Raw genomic sequence first — 15,067 nt, 5'->3', positions numbered from 1 at the left:
TCCCAGGAATCTGTAGGCTGGTCCTTTAAGGTCTCACTGCTGCTCTCCCAGCAGCTGTGAGGGTCCACCTGTGGCAGCCCTGTGGCTCTGTTTCACCTTCAAGCCACAGGGGCTAAGGCAGGCTCTTCCCCTCACTGCTGCTGCCACCTGGGCTGGGGGCTGGCTCCAGGGCAGCTCCGCTTCCAGGTAAGTCAGGGGAGCCCTGACATAGACAATAGCCACAAACATGGGTGTTGTGCATTCTATAGGGTGTGCATTAGATTTCTGGCTGTAAATGGTTCCGTGAAACAGTACACCAGACATGCGGTTAATCCATTGCGCATTCAGCTATTTGTTAGAAGCTTTGCTTAATTGGCCACTCATTCATTACTGATAATTTTTAATGGGACTTCAATTAGTGCTGCTCTAATGAAAGAAGATATGTCTAGTGGTCGGGGCATTTTAATACACACTGGTTCCAGGCAGAGAAAGGCACCCATTGAGAGCAGTCGACCGCCAGTCACAACTAACTTGGGTCCTATAACCTTAGTGGTACTTGAGCTTGACAGTTTATCTGGATTAAGCTCAATGGAGAGTAGGGGGCTTTAGCAGCAGCTTTGCATGCAAAAGATCCCCAGCTTCCATCCCTGGTATCCCCAGGAAAGTCAGCGTAGATGACATGGAGCTAGCTGAACCAGTGACTGCACGTATGGCAGCCTCCTGAGGTCCAGGTGAAATGGCAGAATGGTTTTTCCGGCAGAGATGGTTTATCAGTGTCATTGCACCAAGCTTCATTACACTCCTGGGTCACCATCCAGTGCAGAATTAAGCATGTTTAAGTCCAATTCTATGCTGTTAAGAGCATTTAGGAAGCTGGCTTGTGCTGAACGAGACCAGGCCCATCTTCTCTAACAAGGTACAGCAGCTCTCCAAGATCTCAGAAGTCTTTCCCAACACTGTTATATATGGGTTTTTGTTTGTGCTTTGACTGAGGATGCCATATATTGAGGTGGGGGCATTCCTCACGCAGAGCAGATGTTCTGCCAGGGCTGGTGCATCCATAAGGTTCCCTTACCTCGGAATTGAATTGCCCTTACCTCGGTGCTGGAAAACTGGTTAGGATTGCGCCCTAAGGCAGCCAACTCAAGCACAGTTTGGAGAAGAGTGCCCACCTTGGTTTGCCCACTTGTTTCTACTGCTGTTCCTTCTCCCATTCCATGAAAAGGGCAAGGGGGCTACAGCAGAATCACCACTGTGGCTGTGATTCAACAGCTTTGAAAATATAACCCATTCATGAGAATCTTGTAATGAGATATGTTGATTTTAATTGGTAAGGTAACCAGTCAATATTCATTAACCAGGGTTTTAATTCTGCAGGCGACTAAGGAAGGGCTGAACAAACTGGGACAGTCTTTGGTGCTGTGGGGGTGACCCTTTTATGACTGAGGCAGAAGAAAATATGGTGTACTGGTAAATCTTGTGGTGTGTTAACAGAAAAAACATGTTTGTATTTAGGATACAAAGATGAGTTTCAACATATATGACAGTGCTGTGTGTTGGCATACAATATGTTTCAAAATAGGCCTGTGAACATGCCCCAAAATATGTAAACTGGAGCCCACAAATGTAGGCAATGTATGTTCTACCGACTGTGTACAAATTGCTGCTTGTACAGAAATCCTGTCAAATTCACTGAGATGCGTGAAGTCACCATCAGTGAGGACATGCAGATCTATTAATGTGGAAGCATTTCCACCCTCTTGGTTCGTTCAGAACTCCTAACCCAGATCAGACACCCCACCATGCATAACAAGGATTGCCAGCTGAGAAACTGGAGATCCGTGTAGTAGCTTTAGAGTTACTTTTTCAATGGGATTCTTTTCCACTTCCTTTATTCCCTGCTTTCCTCTATTTTCCTCTCTTGCCTGCTGTGCAATACAGGCAAGGGACAGGTGGGAGAACCCCTGGCTACTAAGCCCCCCACATAGATTTAAAGCTACAAATGCAGAAATCTAGATTACAATTTGACGGTACATAAGCAGTACATAGACAAAGAGACAAAGGGCGCAATCCTACCTGGCACTGGGGCTGACGCCAGTCCCTTGTGCCGGCGCTGGAGTGTCGCAAAAGTGCCATAAAATATTTTTGCGCCACTCAGAGGGGAGATAGGCTGGCAAATGGATGTGTGCCGGCCACCCCACCTGACTTGGGCCCTGGGGAACAGGTGAGTTGCATTGACTGAGTTTGGTCAACGCAGGGGTTTGGGGGGAGGCGCGAGGAGGGCATGGAGGAGGCAGGAGGGAGGTGTTTGGGGTCAGGCGAGGGCAGGCAGTGGGCGTTCCTGGGGCTGTGCAGGGAGCAGGAAGTAGGGCCAGGATTCTGCACTCATGCCGGATCCTAGCCCCATTCACAGGTGGCATGGAGTGGCCCCTGGCTGCTCTGTTCTGCTTGAATCAGTGCCACCTTGTCCAGTGGTGCAGATCCCAGTAGACCCAGTTGGGCCACTGCAGCGTGACAAGTGTTAAGGGGAAAGGTTTCCCCTTGCCTTAGGCTGTGCTGCTTTTGGCTCCAAGCTGTTGACTGCCTGTTTCTTGCGCAAGTTAGGATCGTTACCGAACTGTTTCATCCCACTTTCAGCAACTCTGATTATATGTATAAAATAATGGCTAATATGTTTAGAATGGACTGGGCTTCAACTTCAGTTACGACCTTGGGATCGTGGGTTGATGAAGAATTGAGCTAGACATAACCAGGTTGATTAATGATCAGATGTTAGATCCTGTCTCCATGTCATGTTCCTTACCTATAGCAGCCTGCATCCCCCTGTCCAAAGCTAACTTTTGTTTCATTTATACTTTGCCGTAATTGAACTCATACCAGGGTTACCAAAGGGTCTCCCATCCAGGCATTGACTAGATACAGACCTGGAGTAAGGTGGATGCATCATGGGTAGTCAGACCAGGCTCTGGAACTTGGTAACCTTGTTGGAATGGGGGAACATGTATCTGTATAGATATCCTCCCTACACAGTGAGCCTAATAGCTGCATGAAGGGGGGCATCTTGAGCAGGAAAATGGTGTTGGGGAAGGACTGATCAATCCCCAGCACTGTTGACCTGATCCAGTTTGGGATCCCCCCCTTCATCAACTTTTGAAACAGAGGTTGGGAAATCTCATCACAAATCCCTCAAGTCATGTCTAGTTTGCCCTAAGGGCAGGCAACTGGGCAGCTATTATAGCTGTGACTGGTAAGTGACGTGTTGATAATCTTCATTCTCCATGAGCAAAGGTTGTGTCTCCTCTGAGGGTCTCTTCTTCTTCTTCTTCTTCTGACACCCAAGAGCCGTGAATCCAGCTATCAGTGCTGTAATAATGCCACCGATCACCGCGGCTCCCACCAGCCATGCCCAGATCTGACGGGCTTGTTCCAAATAAGGCACCAAAAAATTCTGGAAGGGGTTGACTGTAAAGAAAAAGGAAAGAGGAAAAATGCCTTCAGTTTTACATTAAATAAAGGATTTCACTGGAGAGCCAGAGCATGAAAAAGGGAGCAAATTATATGGTGAACTGGTTTTAATAATGCCATTTGTTCCTTCTACTTCACTATCACCAGAGGCCAAGGCCACATTTGGCAAATAGAACATCTGAATTCAGGCATTCCTCATGTGACGTCAAGTGTACCATGGCTGTGCACCAGTGGCCCTGTGAAAGACTCGACGCTGATAAATCAATGCAGAGGCAGGGGATTAAGAGGCAGAACAGGGTGGGGAGGATGAGGAACAGGCTGGAGAAAGAAGTAGGGGTGGGTATGTTGAGGCTGGGGAGGGGCAGCAGTCATTGATATTCTAGCTCCTTCCTAGCCTAAATGGGCTTTCCCAGGTCCACTTGCACCAGCTAAATCACAGGTGCAGGTCTCAATAGACCCATCCAGGCAGCAGAGGTTTAACCCTGGGCATAATCTCTACCTCTTTTGCAAGGAGGATGACATGATGCATAACTGGTATGTTGTGGATTGCAACAGCCATTTTAAAGAAGGTGGTTATGAACCTTCCTGTCTCTGCAGATGGCATCCTTTCAAGTGACTCTTGTGACTTCTCATCCTGACTTCTATGCTTTATGGGACGCCCACTCCACTTCTTTCTGGCCGGCTGCTCCAAACAAAGTGAAGTGAGATTGGATTCAATCTCTGGTTTGACAGTAAACCATGGTTAGCAACAATGACAGTGGCCCGTGTTCAGGTGTCACAGTAAGCCAAAGTTCTTCGTTAACCAGGAAAGGAGAGGGGAGAGAAAGACCTGAGACAGAGTTTCTGCTTTTTAAGACTCAAGCCTGCTCTTATAGACCTAGCCTGGTCCTTTCATCTGCATAGCCTATGCTAGTTTTTGATTGCTTTGACTGTGAATTTTACGTACTACACTTTAGAGGCAGAAGGCAGCAGAAAAAAACCAATTATGTAGAATAATGTCCATCTCAGCTTGCTAACTGTATCTTCAAACATTTCCAGGTGATAATTTCTAGGTGGCAAACACATAAAATGACCTGAATCAGTCCACTGACTGCATCTAGCCTAATTTTCTAACTGGCAACAGGTCCTGAAGCCAGGTATCTATTTTTAGCATTTGCTACCTGAGGTTATTTTGAAGAGTGCAGGAACTGAACGTGGGACTTTCTATGTGTAAAGCATGTGCTCTGGGCCTGCCATAAAACAATGGGTGCTACAAAGTGATGGTTCTGAGCACAACTTGGACTCCAAGCAAGTCCATAATGCTTCACTCAATATAAGGCAAACATGGGGATCCCAAAAGTTTGGAATGAAATTTGAGCTGGAGAAGAATTTAAGCCCTTTCCTGTCTTTTACCCTCCATGTCGTGTTGGTACCCCTGGGAAAATCACAGTTCCCAAAGCTCCTTGAATTTGTCAGGCAAGTGCCAGGCATTGTAGACTGGAACAGGAAGAATGACCTTGCATTGCAATCTTTATATTCTAGCACTGGAGCAGCAGCCAAAGTGTGAATGTGTTGTGGGGGAGGAAGTGGCTTGGGGTGCAGGTAAGTAGTGCATTGGGTGAGTGAGTGAGGACTTTTATTGGGGGTCAGGAAGGGATCAGATCCTCTTGAACTCCCAGTGATAGATATCATTTGCGGGGCAAGATGATCTGCAATCAGTAGAATAGCTAGAGGGGGGCAAAATGACAAGTACCGCAGGCACCATAACATGCTGTGTAAGTGGCCTCTCCCACTGTGTAAATGGATCCCAATGGTCAAAACCATTCTGGCAGCTACAGCAACATGCAGGAGACACCATTTGATTTGGAGAGCACCTACATATTGCCATCACGGCCTGTAATGGCTCCGATGGTGAACAGTGCCTGCATTACTTACCATTTTGTCCCCCTTCTAGCCACACTTCCATCTGAAATACACTTGAAACTGAATTTGGAAAGAAAAAATGAGTTATTGGGGGGGGGAAGTTGGGGGAGGGCTTTTTTTCTTCCTGGACCCAGTTCTTAATGTTACTTGTGCGCACGGGTGTGTGTCACCCTTCACTAGTGCAAAGATATGGGCTAAATCCATCACTGCTGAAGAAACTCACAAGAGTTTCTTTCCTGCTCTCAGTCCCTGAATTTATTTTTCTATTTCTACCTTAAATATCACCATCTGCAGTAATCTGAGATGCTTCCCCCACAGATCCTCTCCAGTGCCTCCTGAGCTCTCCAGCTGATAGTTACCTGCTCATAAAGGCTTGAAAGGAAATAATAATTACCTTTTTAAAAAATCTGCTGTTTGTGCTGTTAATTAAGTCAATGCAGGTATCAGCCACATTGTATTGTCTGCATGAGGGAGATTTTTTTATCCTCCCCTACAGTTCTCTTTTTCAATTATTTTTATTGTCCTCTCCCCTTAGCCTGAGGAAATCCCCATGGCTAAAATATTCTCTCTAATCTTTTCTTTTAACTTGACATTTTAATACTGATTTTCTCCAGCCAGGCCTTTTAAGGGAATTCAGTACTTCCACCCCAAGAGAATATTTCTTCAGCACTGTCAATTCTAATTACAGACAATCAGCCACCCATCGACATTTCATCTCCTTGTGGTGCTTCTTCATTGTTGACTCTTGGGTCCCAAACAGCTTTAGGGGCTAAGTTTGGACAACATACTCCAGGTGGGTGTCTGACCTCAGTGCCCTTTCAAAGCAGCAAAGTCTACATCACTCTCTAATACCAGAAACAATAGGAAGCGATTAGGCAATCACATGATTCCACCATAGGCTCAGTTCAGAGAGAACACCAAACTATGGTTTGGCTTTACAAGAATGAGCCAAAAGAATTTATAAGGGATCATCCCCGGGGCTGCTGATAATTTGCAGCCTGGATAGGAGCAGGCCCTGAAGCCTTGGCCTGACTAAGCCAGCACAGCATCCTGGGAGCTAAGGATGATGCAATATCTGGTGACACATACCAGGTGACTGTTACCTCTGTGTGTGTGTGTGTGTGCGCGCGCGTGTGTGTCACCACATGCAATGTCAGAGTGACTTGGCAGTTTTTACTGCACTCTGATTGGCTGTCACTCATATAAATTCCAGCAGGAGCAAGCTGGATCGTGGGAAATGCAGAGTGGATTTTGTGCCGAAGGCTACATCAGTGTGAACCGTGAATCGTGCACTATTTGGTCTGTTGCTGTTGTAAATATTGTACATAGTAAAGAGGCGTTTGGTGTAGGACTTCTGCCTTGTATCGTCTTTGTTGCCGGGAGTGTGTGTGCTCTAACCTTGGGAGATACGCAAGCCGAGCAGCCGGACAGCAGCTAGCTGCGTGAACGTCTCTCCAGCTCGCAACATGCTGCTTTTCAGCAGCCCATAGTATGCTATTTCATCTGACCTGAACCTCATATGCCTGCAAACCAGAACTGGAAAACACAAGCAAATTACAGCCTCCATTTCCAGTTTATGGGCATAAGAACATAAGAAAATAAGAAAAGCCGGGCTGAATCAGGCCAACAGCCCATCTAGTTCAGCCTCTTGTATCTCATGGTGGCCCACCAGATGCCTCAGGGAGCCATCAAGAGACAACAAGAGACCTACATCTTGGTGCCCTCCCTTGCGTCAGGCATTCTGAGGTAGCCGACCTCTAAAATCAGGAGGTTGCACATTCCCATCATGGCTTGTAACCTGTGATGGACTTTTCCTCCAGGAATTTATCCAACCCCCTTTTAAAGGCATCCAGGCCAGATGCCATCACCACATCAGGTGGCAAGGAGTTCCACAGACTAATTACACACTGGGTAAAGGAATGTTTTCTTTTGTCTGTTCTAACTCTCCCAATGTTCAGTTTTAGTGGACTTCCCCTTAAGCAAACTAAGGTTCGTTCAAACAAGAGATTGCCAGTTCTACGTTACAAGCAAACTGGGTTACCATAAAAGAAGCATAAGGACAAGAAGAAAAAACCAGGCAACCCAATCCTAAAACATGCTGGAATGGGGAGGACGGTTGATCTGCCCTGTATCCAATGCAGAGTTGGGGCTACTGGTGTGGATCAGCCCGGGGTAAGGGGAATTCATACCCCTTACCCCGAGTATCATCAATGGGGCTACTTGGATTGGCACCACCTAAAGAGATGGCGCAGATCTGAGCGACCCAGAGCTGCTCTGGGTTACCCAGGACTGGGGCTAGGCCCCACCACCACTGGGTCACCAATTGTCTCTCTCTTCCCAGAATGGCTCAGAAGGGGAGGGGCTGCTTGCACACTGTGGTGAGGCTCCCTGCAAAACTTAGTGCTTTGCACCTCCTCTAGTTACGCCACTGGTTAGATCAGCAGCTGAAACCAAAGCCTTGTTTTTGTTCCTCGCACAGGAAATACTGGTCATAGAAATGGTTGCTTCAGGATGGTGCTGGATCAGCCAGGCTGCATTTAGCAAAAACATTGAATGGGATAGTCTGGACGCCATTTGGCGCTGATTTGCTAAGAACAACACAAGTCTCACACTCTCTCTAGTCAGAAGACAAAATGTTTCCATGGGGCAGCATTGCCTAGAGTGCTAAACTGTCATTCTGATAGACTATGTGTATACAGGGGGGGGGGGGAAGCAGGGTGAAGCCATTTAAACATTAGTGTTGCTTAAATGCTTCTGCTGCCTTTAGAGTGTGATTACTGGCCTTGTGGCTCCAAACTGCATTTTCAGCCAAACATAAATCAGATTGTACAAGGTTTGGTCGTGCAAACTGAAAGCGGGGCTACGGGTATAACTCTTGGTCTCAGGCACTTGCTTTGAAAAAATAAAAGAAACAAAGGAAAAAGCACTAGAAGGAGCCCATGTGGACCTTGCCCAGAGGAGTGTTTCAAAAGAGGTGAAATGTGGGATTGTGCTGTGAACTCCCTCCCCCGGGGCTCTCACTTCTCTGGAGCTGATTTCCCACTCCCACCTTCACTGGGATAAATCAAGACCTAGAGCCTGCCTAAACATGATACAGGAGATTCACAATCCCAATAAGGAGGGCCCATCTAGCCCAGCAACTGGATTCCTATAGCACCCAACAAATGCTTCCAGAAAGCCAATAAGAGGAATCGCGGAAGATATTACTGAAGAGATAGGGTGTGGTGTCCACAGTGCCCCTTGCTCTAAGTAAACGCAGGGTTAAAGCCCAGGTGGTAGCTGGAGGTGTGCTGCACAGCTGCAGCCACTAGAGGCTAAAGTGAACCTGGGAGCATATAAACAGCACCTGGAGGAACTAGTGGTGTGGGTTGTAGGAGGAGTGCAGGTTGGAGAGGAAACTGGCTGACTGGGCTTATGGACTTTGGAATCTGACCTTGGACTTGGCATATTGACTTTGACTTGGATACCCTGACTGATTTGACTGACTTACCTGGAATCTGATCTTGGACTGTAACTTGGCTTAGTGGCTCTGGACTCTGATTTGGCAACTCTCATTGATTGGACTGGTTTACTTGGAATCTGTGGACTGGAACTAGACTCTGACTTTTGCTTGCTGCACTGGTGAGTTTCACAAGGGAAACTAATCAGTGTTAAGTGGGCACAAGGCCCAGTGGATTGGGATTTGGCAGAACAGAGGGCTTTAAGGCTATAGCTCTTTCCCATTCTTGCCTCCCAGTATTTGCTATCCAGTGGTAGACTATGGACATTCCATCAAGCCTTCATGACTATATGAAAATTTGAAGTCCAGGGGCTTTTTCTCTGGTGGAAAGGTAAAAAGATAAAGGTCCCCCCCCCCCGGCATTAAGCTTAGTTGTGTCCAATTCTAGGGGTGGTGCTCATCTCCATTTCTAAGTCGAAGAGCCCGCATTTGTTCGTAGACAGTTTCCATGGTCATGTGGCCGACAAGACTACACGCCTAAGCACATGGAACACCGTTACCTTCCCACCCAGGTGGTACCTATTTATCTACTTGCATTTTTACATGCTTTTGAACTGCTAGGTTGGCAGGAGCTGGGACAAGCAATGGGGGCTCAGCTTGTTGCACAGATTTGAACTGCCAACCTTGAAGTCAACAAGCCCATTGGCTCAGTGGTTTAATCTGCTGAGCTACTGCATCCGGGTGGAAAGGTAGGGGGTTCTGAATCTGGACCAAGGCTGTGGCATTGTTTCCTTAAATTAAATTGCCGCTGCTGATGCAGCAATTCATTAGAAAAAAAGATGGGTACAGTCCAGGCACTGGCCTTTTCTTTCTTCATTGTTAATAGAAACTTTGAGACAATTTTAAGTCAGGAGAGGTGCAAAGAGAAAAGGTTAACGCCCCCCTCCCCTGATCCCAGCTTGGCAATGCAAATTGTTCTTCCCCTCTCCTGTCACCCAAATAGCTGCTTAACTAGGATTTGGCAGCAGCATTCCAAGATAGCTTGAAATCCAACTAAGCGGGAATCCTGGCTAGCCAACTGAATGCTCAATGCATGACGTGAAGTAGGGAATTCAGGGACCTGGCCGGTCCAGCCATGAAGCAATTTGATGTAGCTTGTAAAATGCCACATTCCAGCACCAAGCTACAAAGCACCCAGCAGTCAGGGACAGGCAAGTTGGAACCTATCCCCCCTTCCCTTTAGTTTTAGTTATCAGGACTGCAGTGTATAGCCTCCCTACTGCTTCTGTTTGATATGAATAGAAGTGATACAGGCTGGGAACCCAGAACTGCACCACTTCTGTTCATATCAAATAGAAGGGGGGGTGTGCAGCAGGGAAGTTGCACACTGCACTCCTGGTAAGTAAAGGGGAGGAGAAAAGGGAGTTCACCCTCTCTTTTGTGCCCCACTCCCCTACATCCATGCATGTGCAGACATGGTATTTTGGGGGGCACTGAGACAGTGCAGCAGCCTGCTATCAGGTGTCAGGAGGTCTTAGGTCAGCCCTAATCAGGGAGGACCTGGAAGGGAAGAAGCCTGCGGTCCTATAACCTGCACTTAACCACCAAGAGCGCCTTCCACTGTTACACCTGCTCCAGCTCAATGCAACTCTATCTAGATTTATTTCATTCGGCCAGATTTCTGTACATTCATATGTCAATTATGGAGATGTTCGGGTTGACACTTCCCGTTGAATTTGGTGCTTGGAAAAATCTTAGTTTTGGCTCTGGGAAACAAAAGAAAGCATTTCACTCCCCACCACCCAGCAAAACCAAGGCTTGGTTTAAATGCTGTCGTGGAAAGACTTGAGATACATTGGGCAATGTCTGGTGACATAGCAGTGGATTATAGGATGGGTCTTTCCAGAAAGGACAGAGCTTCACTGGTCCTCTCACACATCCCAGGATCTTACACCCCTCCATTTCTTGTATCTTATTCTTTCTGTTGTAAGGGAATTGTATGATCAAGATCAAACTAGAGGATTAAATAGAGCTGTCGGCTCCAGAATAATTCGTGTTTAGAGACAACAGGTTGTTGGGTTCCTGTACTTTGAGAACCTCAGAAATATTACAGACACAACAATTTGATGTCTCAAAACATGAATCATCCAGGACCCTCCATGTCTTCTAATTTGGACATACATTAAGATATCAAGACATCGTATCTAACACCCAGAGGCTACCAATTCAGTGCTTCTGTATTACCTGGATTTACTAGGTATTCATAGTCATAACCCAGGTCTCTTGAGGAAATGAAGAATTCTCCGTTCCGGTAGAGCGGGATGAAGGGGACCATGTAGAATTCACGGTTGTGTCCAATGGGCGCGTTGGCAGCAGGATAAACCTCACGCAACGGTTGGTGCTTTCTGAGCCACTGTTCAAAAATGCTGCAGGATGAAGAATCCAGGTCAGTGTCACAATTATTCTGATTGTATATACTGTTGTATCCTTTTTTTCACCCAATCTGCCCAATCCTAATTACAACAGCAGAAGAGGGTTGTACAGCACTCTGCCAGTGGCTATATTGGAGCTGCAACAGCCCACTGGAAGAGAGCAAATGTTGTCTCTATTTTGAACGAAAGAGAATAAGGAGGATCTGAGAAATGACAGGCTGGTCAGCTTGACATCAATACCTGGAAAAACTCTGAAACAGATTATATTAAGCAGAATGTCAGTGAGCATTTAGAAAATAATGGGGTGATTTCTAGAAACCAGCATGATTTCTCAAGAAGAAGTCCTTCTCTTTGTCTAGAGCAGTGGTTTTCAACCTTTTTCATCTCAGGGCACACTGACAAGGTGCTAAAATTGTCAAGTCACACCATCAGCTTTTTGAAAATTGACAAGGCACACCATGCTGCTGGTGGGCAGCTAACATCCCCCAATGGCCCTAATAATAAATGATCCTTCCCAAATCCCTGTGGCACACCTGCAGACTATTCACGGCACACCAGTGTGCCATGGCAAACTGATTGAAAATCAGTGGTCTAGAGCAGGAGTCTCCAAACCCCGGCCCGGGGGCCAAATGCGGTTCGTGGTGAGCCTCTATCTGGCCCACAGCCAGCCTCTGATCCCCTGAGAGCATCTGGCCCAGCTGACCAAACACAACCAGAGTTGTGCTTGTGGGGTGGGGGAAAGGGGGTCCATTTAAGTGTGTGCTTTATTTCCAGGGCTGTGTTCGTGCTTTGAGAAGTCCTGAACATTTGACCATTTGACATTCCTTTATTCATTCATCTAAGTTTCATCTCTAATGTATTTATTTAAATTTAAATTTTATATTTACATTTTTTTCAGGTCCTCGACACTGTGCCAGATATTTGATGTGGCCCTTCGACTGAAGTTTAGAGACCCCTGGTCTAGAGTATCTAGATCATTCATTCATTCATTCATTCATTTATATCCAGCCCTTACCGCCAAATAAACGGAGCATTCCAGGTGACATTCAAAGTAGAGGAAAATAAACAATAAAGTGCAAAAAATAGAAATGAAATATAAAGTGTAATAATTGTTTACAATCATAACAAATAGTGCAATGAACAAAACATGGAATATGGCCACAATACCCCAGTCATAGGAATGACATGGACATAGTGTGCATAGATTCCAGCAATGTATCTGACAAGGTCACCCATGATATGCTTGTGGATAAAACGGTAAAACATGGGCTAAATGGCTCTACTGCTAGGTGGATTCAAAGATGGTTGGACAATAGTTCTCAAGGAGTGCTGTTAAATGACCCTACAACAGCCTGGACTGAGCCATCCATTGGAGTGCCACAAGGCTCTGTTTGGGACCCTGCGTTGTTCAACATTTTTATAAATGACCTGATCCTGATCCTGGCTGGGCACCTGTCTGGTCGGAGGCATCCCAGGGGGCAGTGATACTCCTTCTGGCTGGTGGCTCCTCTGATAAGTCTGCAGAGCCCCTGCAACAGGGCCCACAGCCCGGGGAGGCTGCACATGACAAAGTAGCAGCAGGTGGGGCTGAGGTTTTGGAAGACAGAGGTGATGTGGCAGAGTACAAGGAGGAATAGATGCACCAAGGGAGGGGGGAGAGAAGGGGGGTAGGATCCTGCAACAGACCTCAGCATAGCAGGGAGGGAGGAAGGGGTGAGTCCAGAAGGATCTGGCAAAGCCTTTATAAGGCAGGAGCAGGCAGGGATGAAGGTCAGTGGTGGTAAGGAGGCTGACTGGCCTGTAAGCTTACAAGAGCCATAAGTAGGAAGAAGGATACGGGTGAACCAACCCCCGTCCTCCATAGCCTATCTGAGGCCTATTGCTCCAGAGCTGCAAAAGGGGAGCCATCTCCATTGCTTGGCCGCTGTGACTTCTGGTGGACCTCATAGAACCTGACACCTCTGGGGTGGCCGGTGTGCCGTCCAGGACCAGATAGACCTGGATGAGGGGGTAGATGTGAATGTGAATCAAATTTTTAGATGACACTAAGCTGCAGTGGGGGCGGGGAATAGCTAACACCTGTAGTGGAATTGCAGAAGGTATTGCAAGGAGATAGGATGTGGTGTCAGCAGTGACCCTTTGCTCTGCTGATTCTGGAGAACACAGGGTTAAGGCCTGGGCTTTCAGCAGAGGGTGTGCTGCACAGCTGCAGCCACTAGAGGCAATGAGGTCTTCAGGGATATAAGCAGCAGATATAAGCAGGGATATAAGATGCAGGTAAAGTTGATGAATTGGAGTGAGTGGGTGGATGGACAGACAAACGGACTTTTTGGCTAACTGACCTATTGGCCTGTTAACTCATGGACTGACTCACGGCTCTGCTTATGGGACTGACTCTCTGGCTAACACCCAGAAAGACCAGATCAGTGTTCAAAATGGCCCAATGAAGGCTCAATCATTGGACCCAGACCAACAAGATGAAGTTCAGGGGAGACAAATGTTTGCGATGCACAGAGGTACAATAAATCAGGAGCACAAGTACATGATGGGAGAGACCCCATCATGTTTGACAGCAGCACAAATAAAAAAGCTTTGGTATCTTTAGTGGACTACTAGTGTAGTGGACCATAATCTGAACATAAACCAGCAGCTGCTCTCATGCTGCTGCCAAAAGAACTAATGCAGTTAACCGAGCTGTGTTAACCGAGGCATAGATGCAGCTGTGTTAACCGAGGCATAGATCCCAGCTCATGACCAGTCACAACTCTATTCTGTACTATTCAGAGAAGGAGAACTAAGATGGTGAGACTGGGAAGGCCTATGACACAGGTTCTCAAACTGGGGTGACATGACACCTCAACCTGAGAAGCTCTGTCTTTGCCTCTTTAAGGGCCAGGAAGGGGAATGCAGTGACACGATCCCCAGGATCACGCCCTTGCCAACGTAAGGGCTTCATTTTACTCACTCTCAGGGGTGTGGAGAGCCCCATGGAAGCCTCCACAGGGCTGTTGAAACCTTGCAAAATCTGAAACTAAAGGTTGCAAGCCACTTCTGGTTTTGCTATAAAAAAAACTGGAAGTTGGTCACAATTTTTATTTTTACATTTTAGGAGGCTTTGAGAGCCCTGCATGGGGCTCCCTGCTCCCCCAGGAGGCTGCTGCCAATACTGGCAAGTAAAATTAAGTCCATGTAGCCGCTGGCAGTGGTGTGATCCTGGAGGTCGTGTTGCTGCATTCCCCCTCCTCCACAAAGACTTATAGAGGCTCCCAAACTCCTGGAGTATATGGGAACCACTGGTCTGAGGAACAATTAAAAGAGCTTGGTATGTTTAAGCTAGAAAAGACTACAGGGAGACAGCATAGCAGCCTTCAGACTTCTGAAGGAAGACTATCCTGTGTCAGGAGAGGAGGACTCGCTCTCTGTGACTTCTGAGACTGGAACGTTGCACTGTGGATTAACTGGTTCCATAGTACTGGAACCAATGGGGGTAAAATTAGGAGGCAAATCCTATGCATGTCTACTCTGAAGTAAGTGCTATGATAAGTACTGGGGCTTACCCCCAGGTAGGTGTGGATAGGATTGTAGCCTGAATCAGCTGACCAGTACTGGAACAGGCTGTCATATGCAGCCTGTGGGCATTCTCTTGTTGGCGGTTTTTAAGCGGAGGATGGACAGCTGCATGTCAGGATGGACAGTCTGCACTGAATGGGAGTGTGTGTGTGTGTGTGTTGGGGAGGGGTCCAAGGTCCCTTCCAACTCTAATGTTCGATTATTCTATGATCACCAACAGCAGCCACCGGTGGCCCAATCCAGTGGAAATTCCCACACGCCAATGCAGCTGGCTTGCATC

At 47.0% G+C, this 15,067-nt stretch overlaps 1 protein-coding gene across 1 annotated transcript in view; it reads right to left on the bottom strand.

Moving 5' to 3' along the window:
* Window positions 1–3,211: 3,211 nt before the first annotated feature.
* The window catches only part of TYR (tyrosinase), a 62,213-nt gene continuing 50,357 nt past the window's right edge, over window positions 3,212–15,067 (bottom strand). Inside the window, exons 4-6 of the mRNA XM_066621694.1 lie at window positions 11,030–11,211; window positions 5,632–5,634; window positions 3,212–3,441 (exon numbers count right to left, since the gene is read on the bottom strand). Of these exons, the coding sequence (XP_066477791.1) occupies window positions 3,212–3,441; window positions 5,632–5,634; window positions 11,030–11,211 (415 nt within the window). The remainder of the gene's footprint in view (window positions 3,442–5,631; window positions 5,635–11,029; window positions 11,212–15,067) is intronic.

Source organism: Tiliqua scincoides, chromosome 3 (assembly GCF_035046505.1).
Source record: "Tiliqua scincoides isolate rTilSci1 chromosome 3, rTilSci1.hap2, whole genome shotgun sequence".
In the NCBI taxonomy this organism is placed as follows: domain Eukaryota; kingdom Metazoa; phylum Chordata; class Lepidosauria; order Squamata; family Scincidae; genus Tiliqua; species Tiliqua scincoides.
Note: the sequence above shows the minus strand (reverse complement) of the source record. Positions and strands in the feature narration are given on the sequence as shown.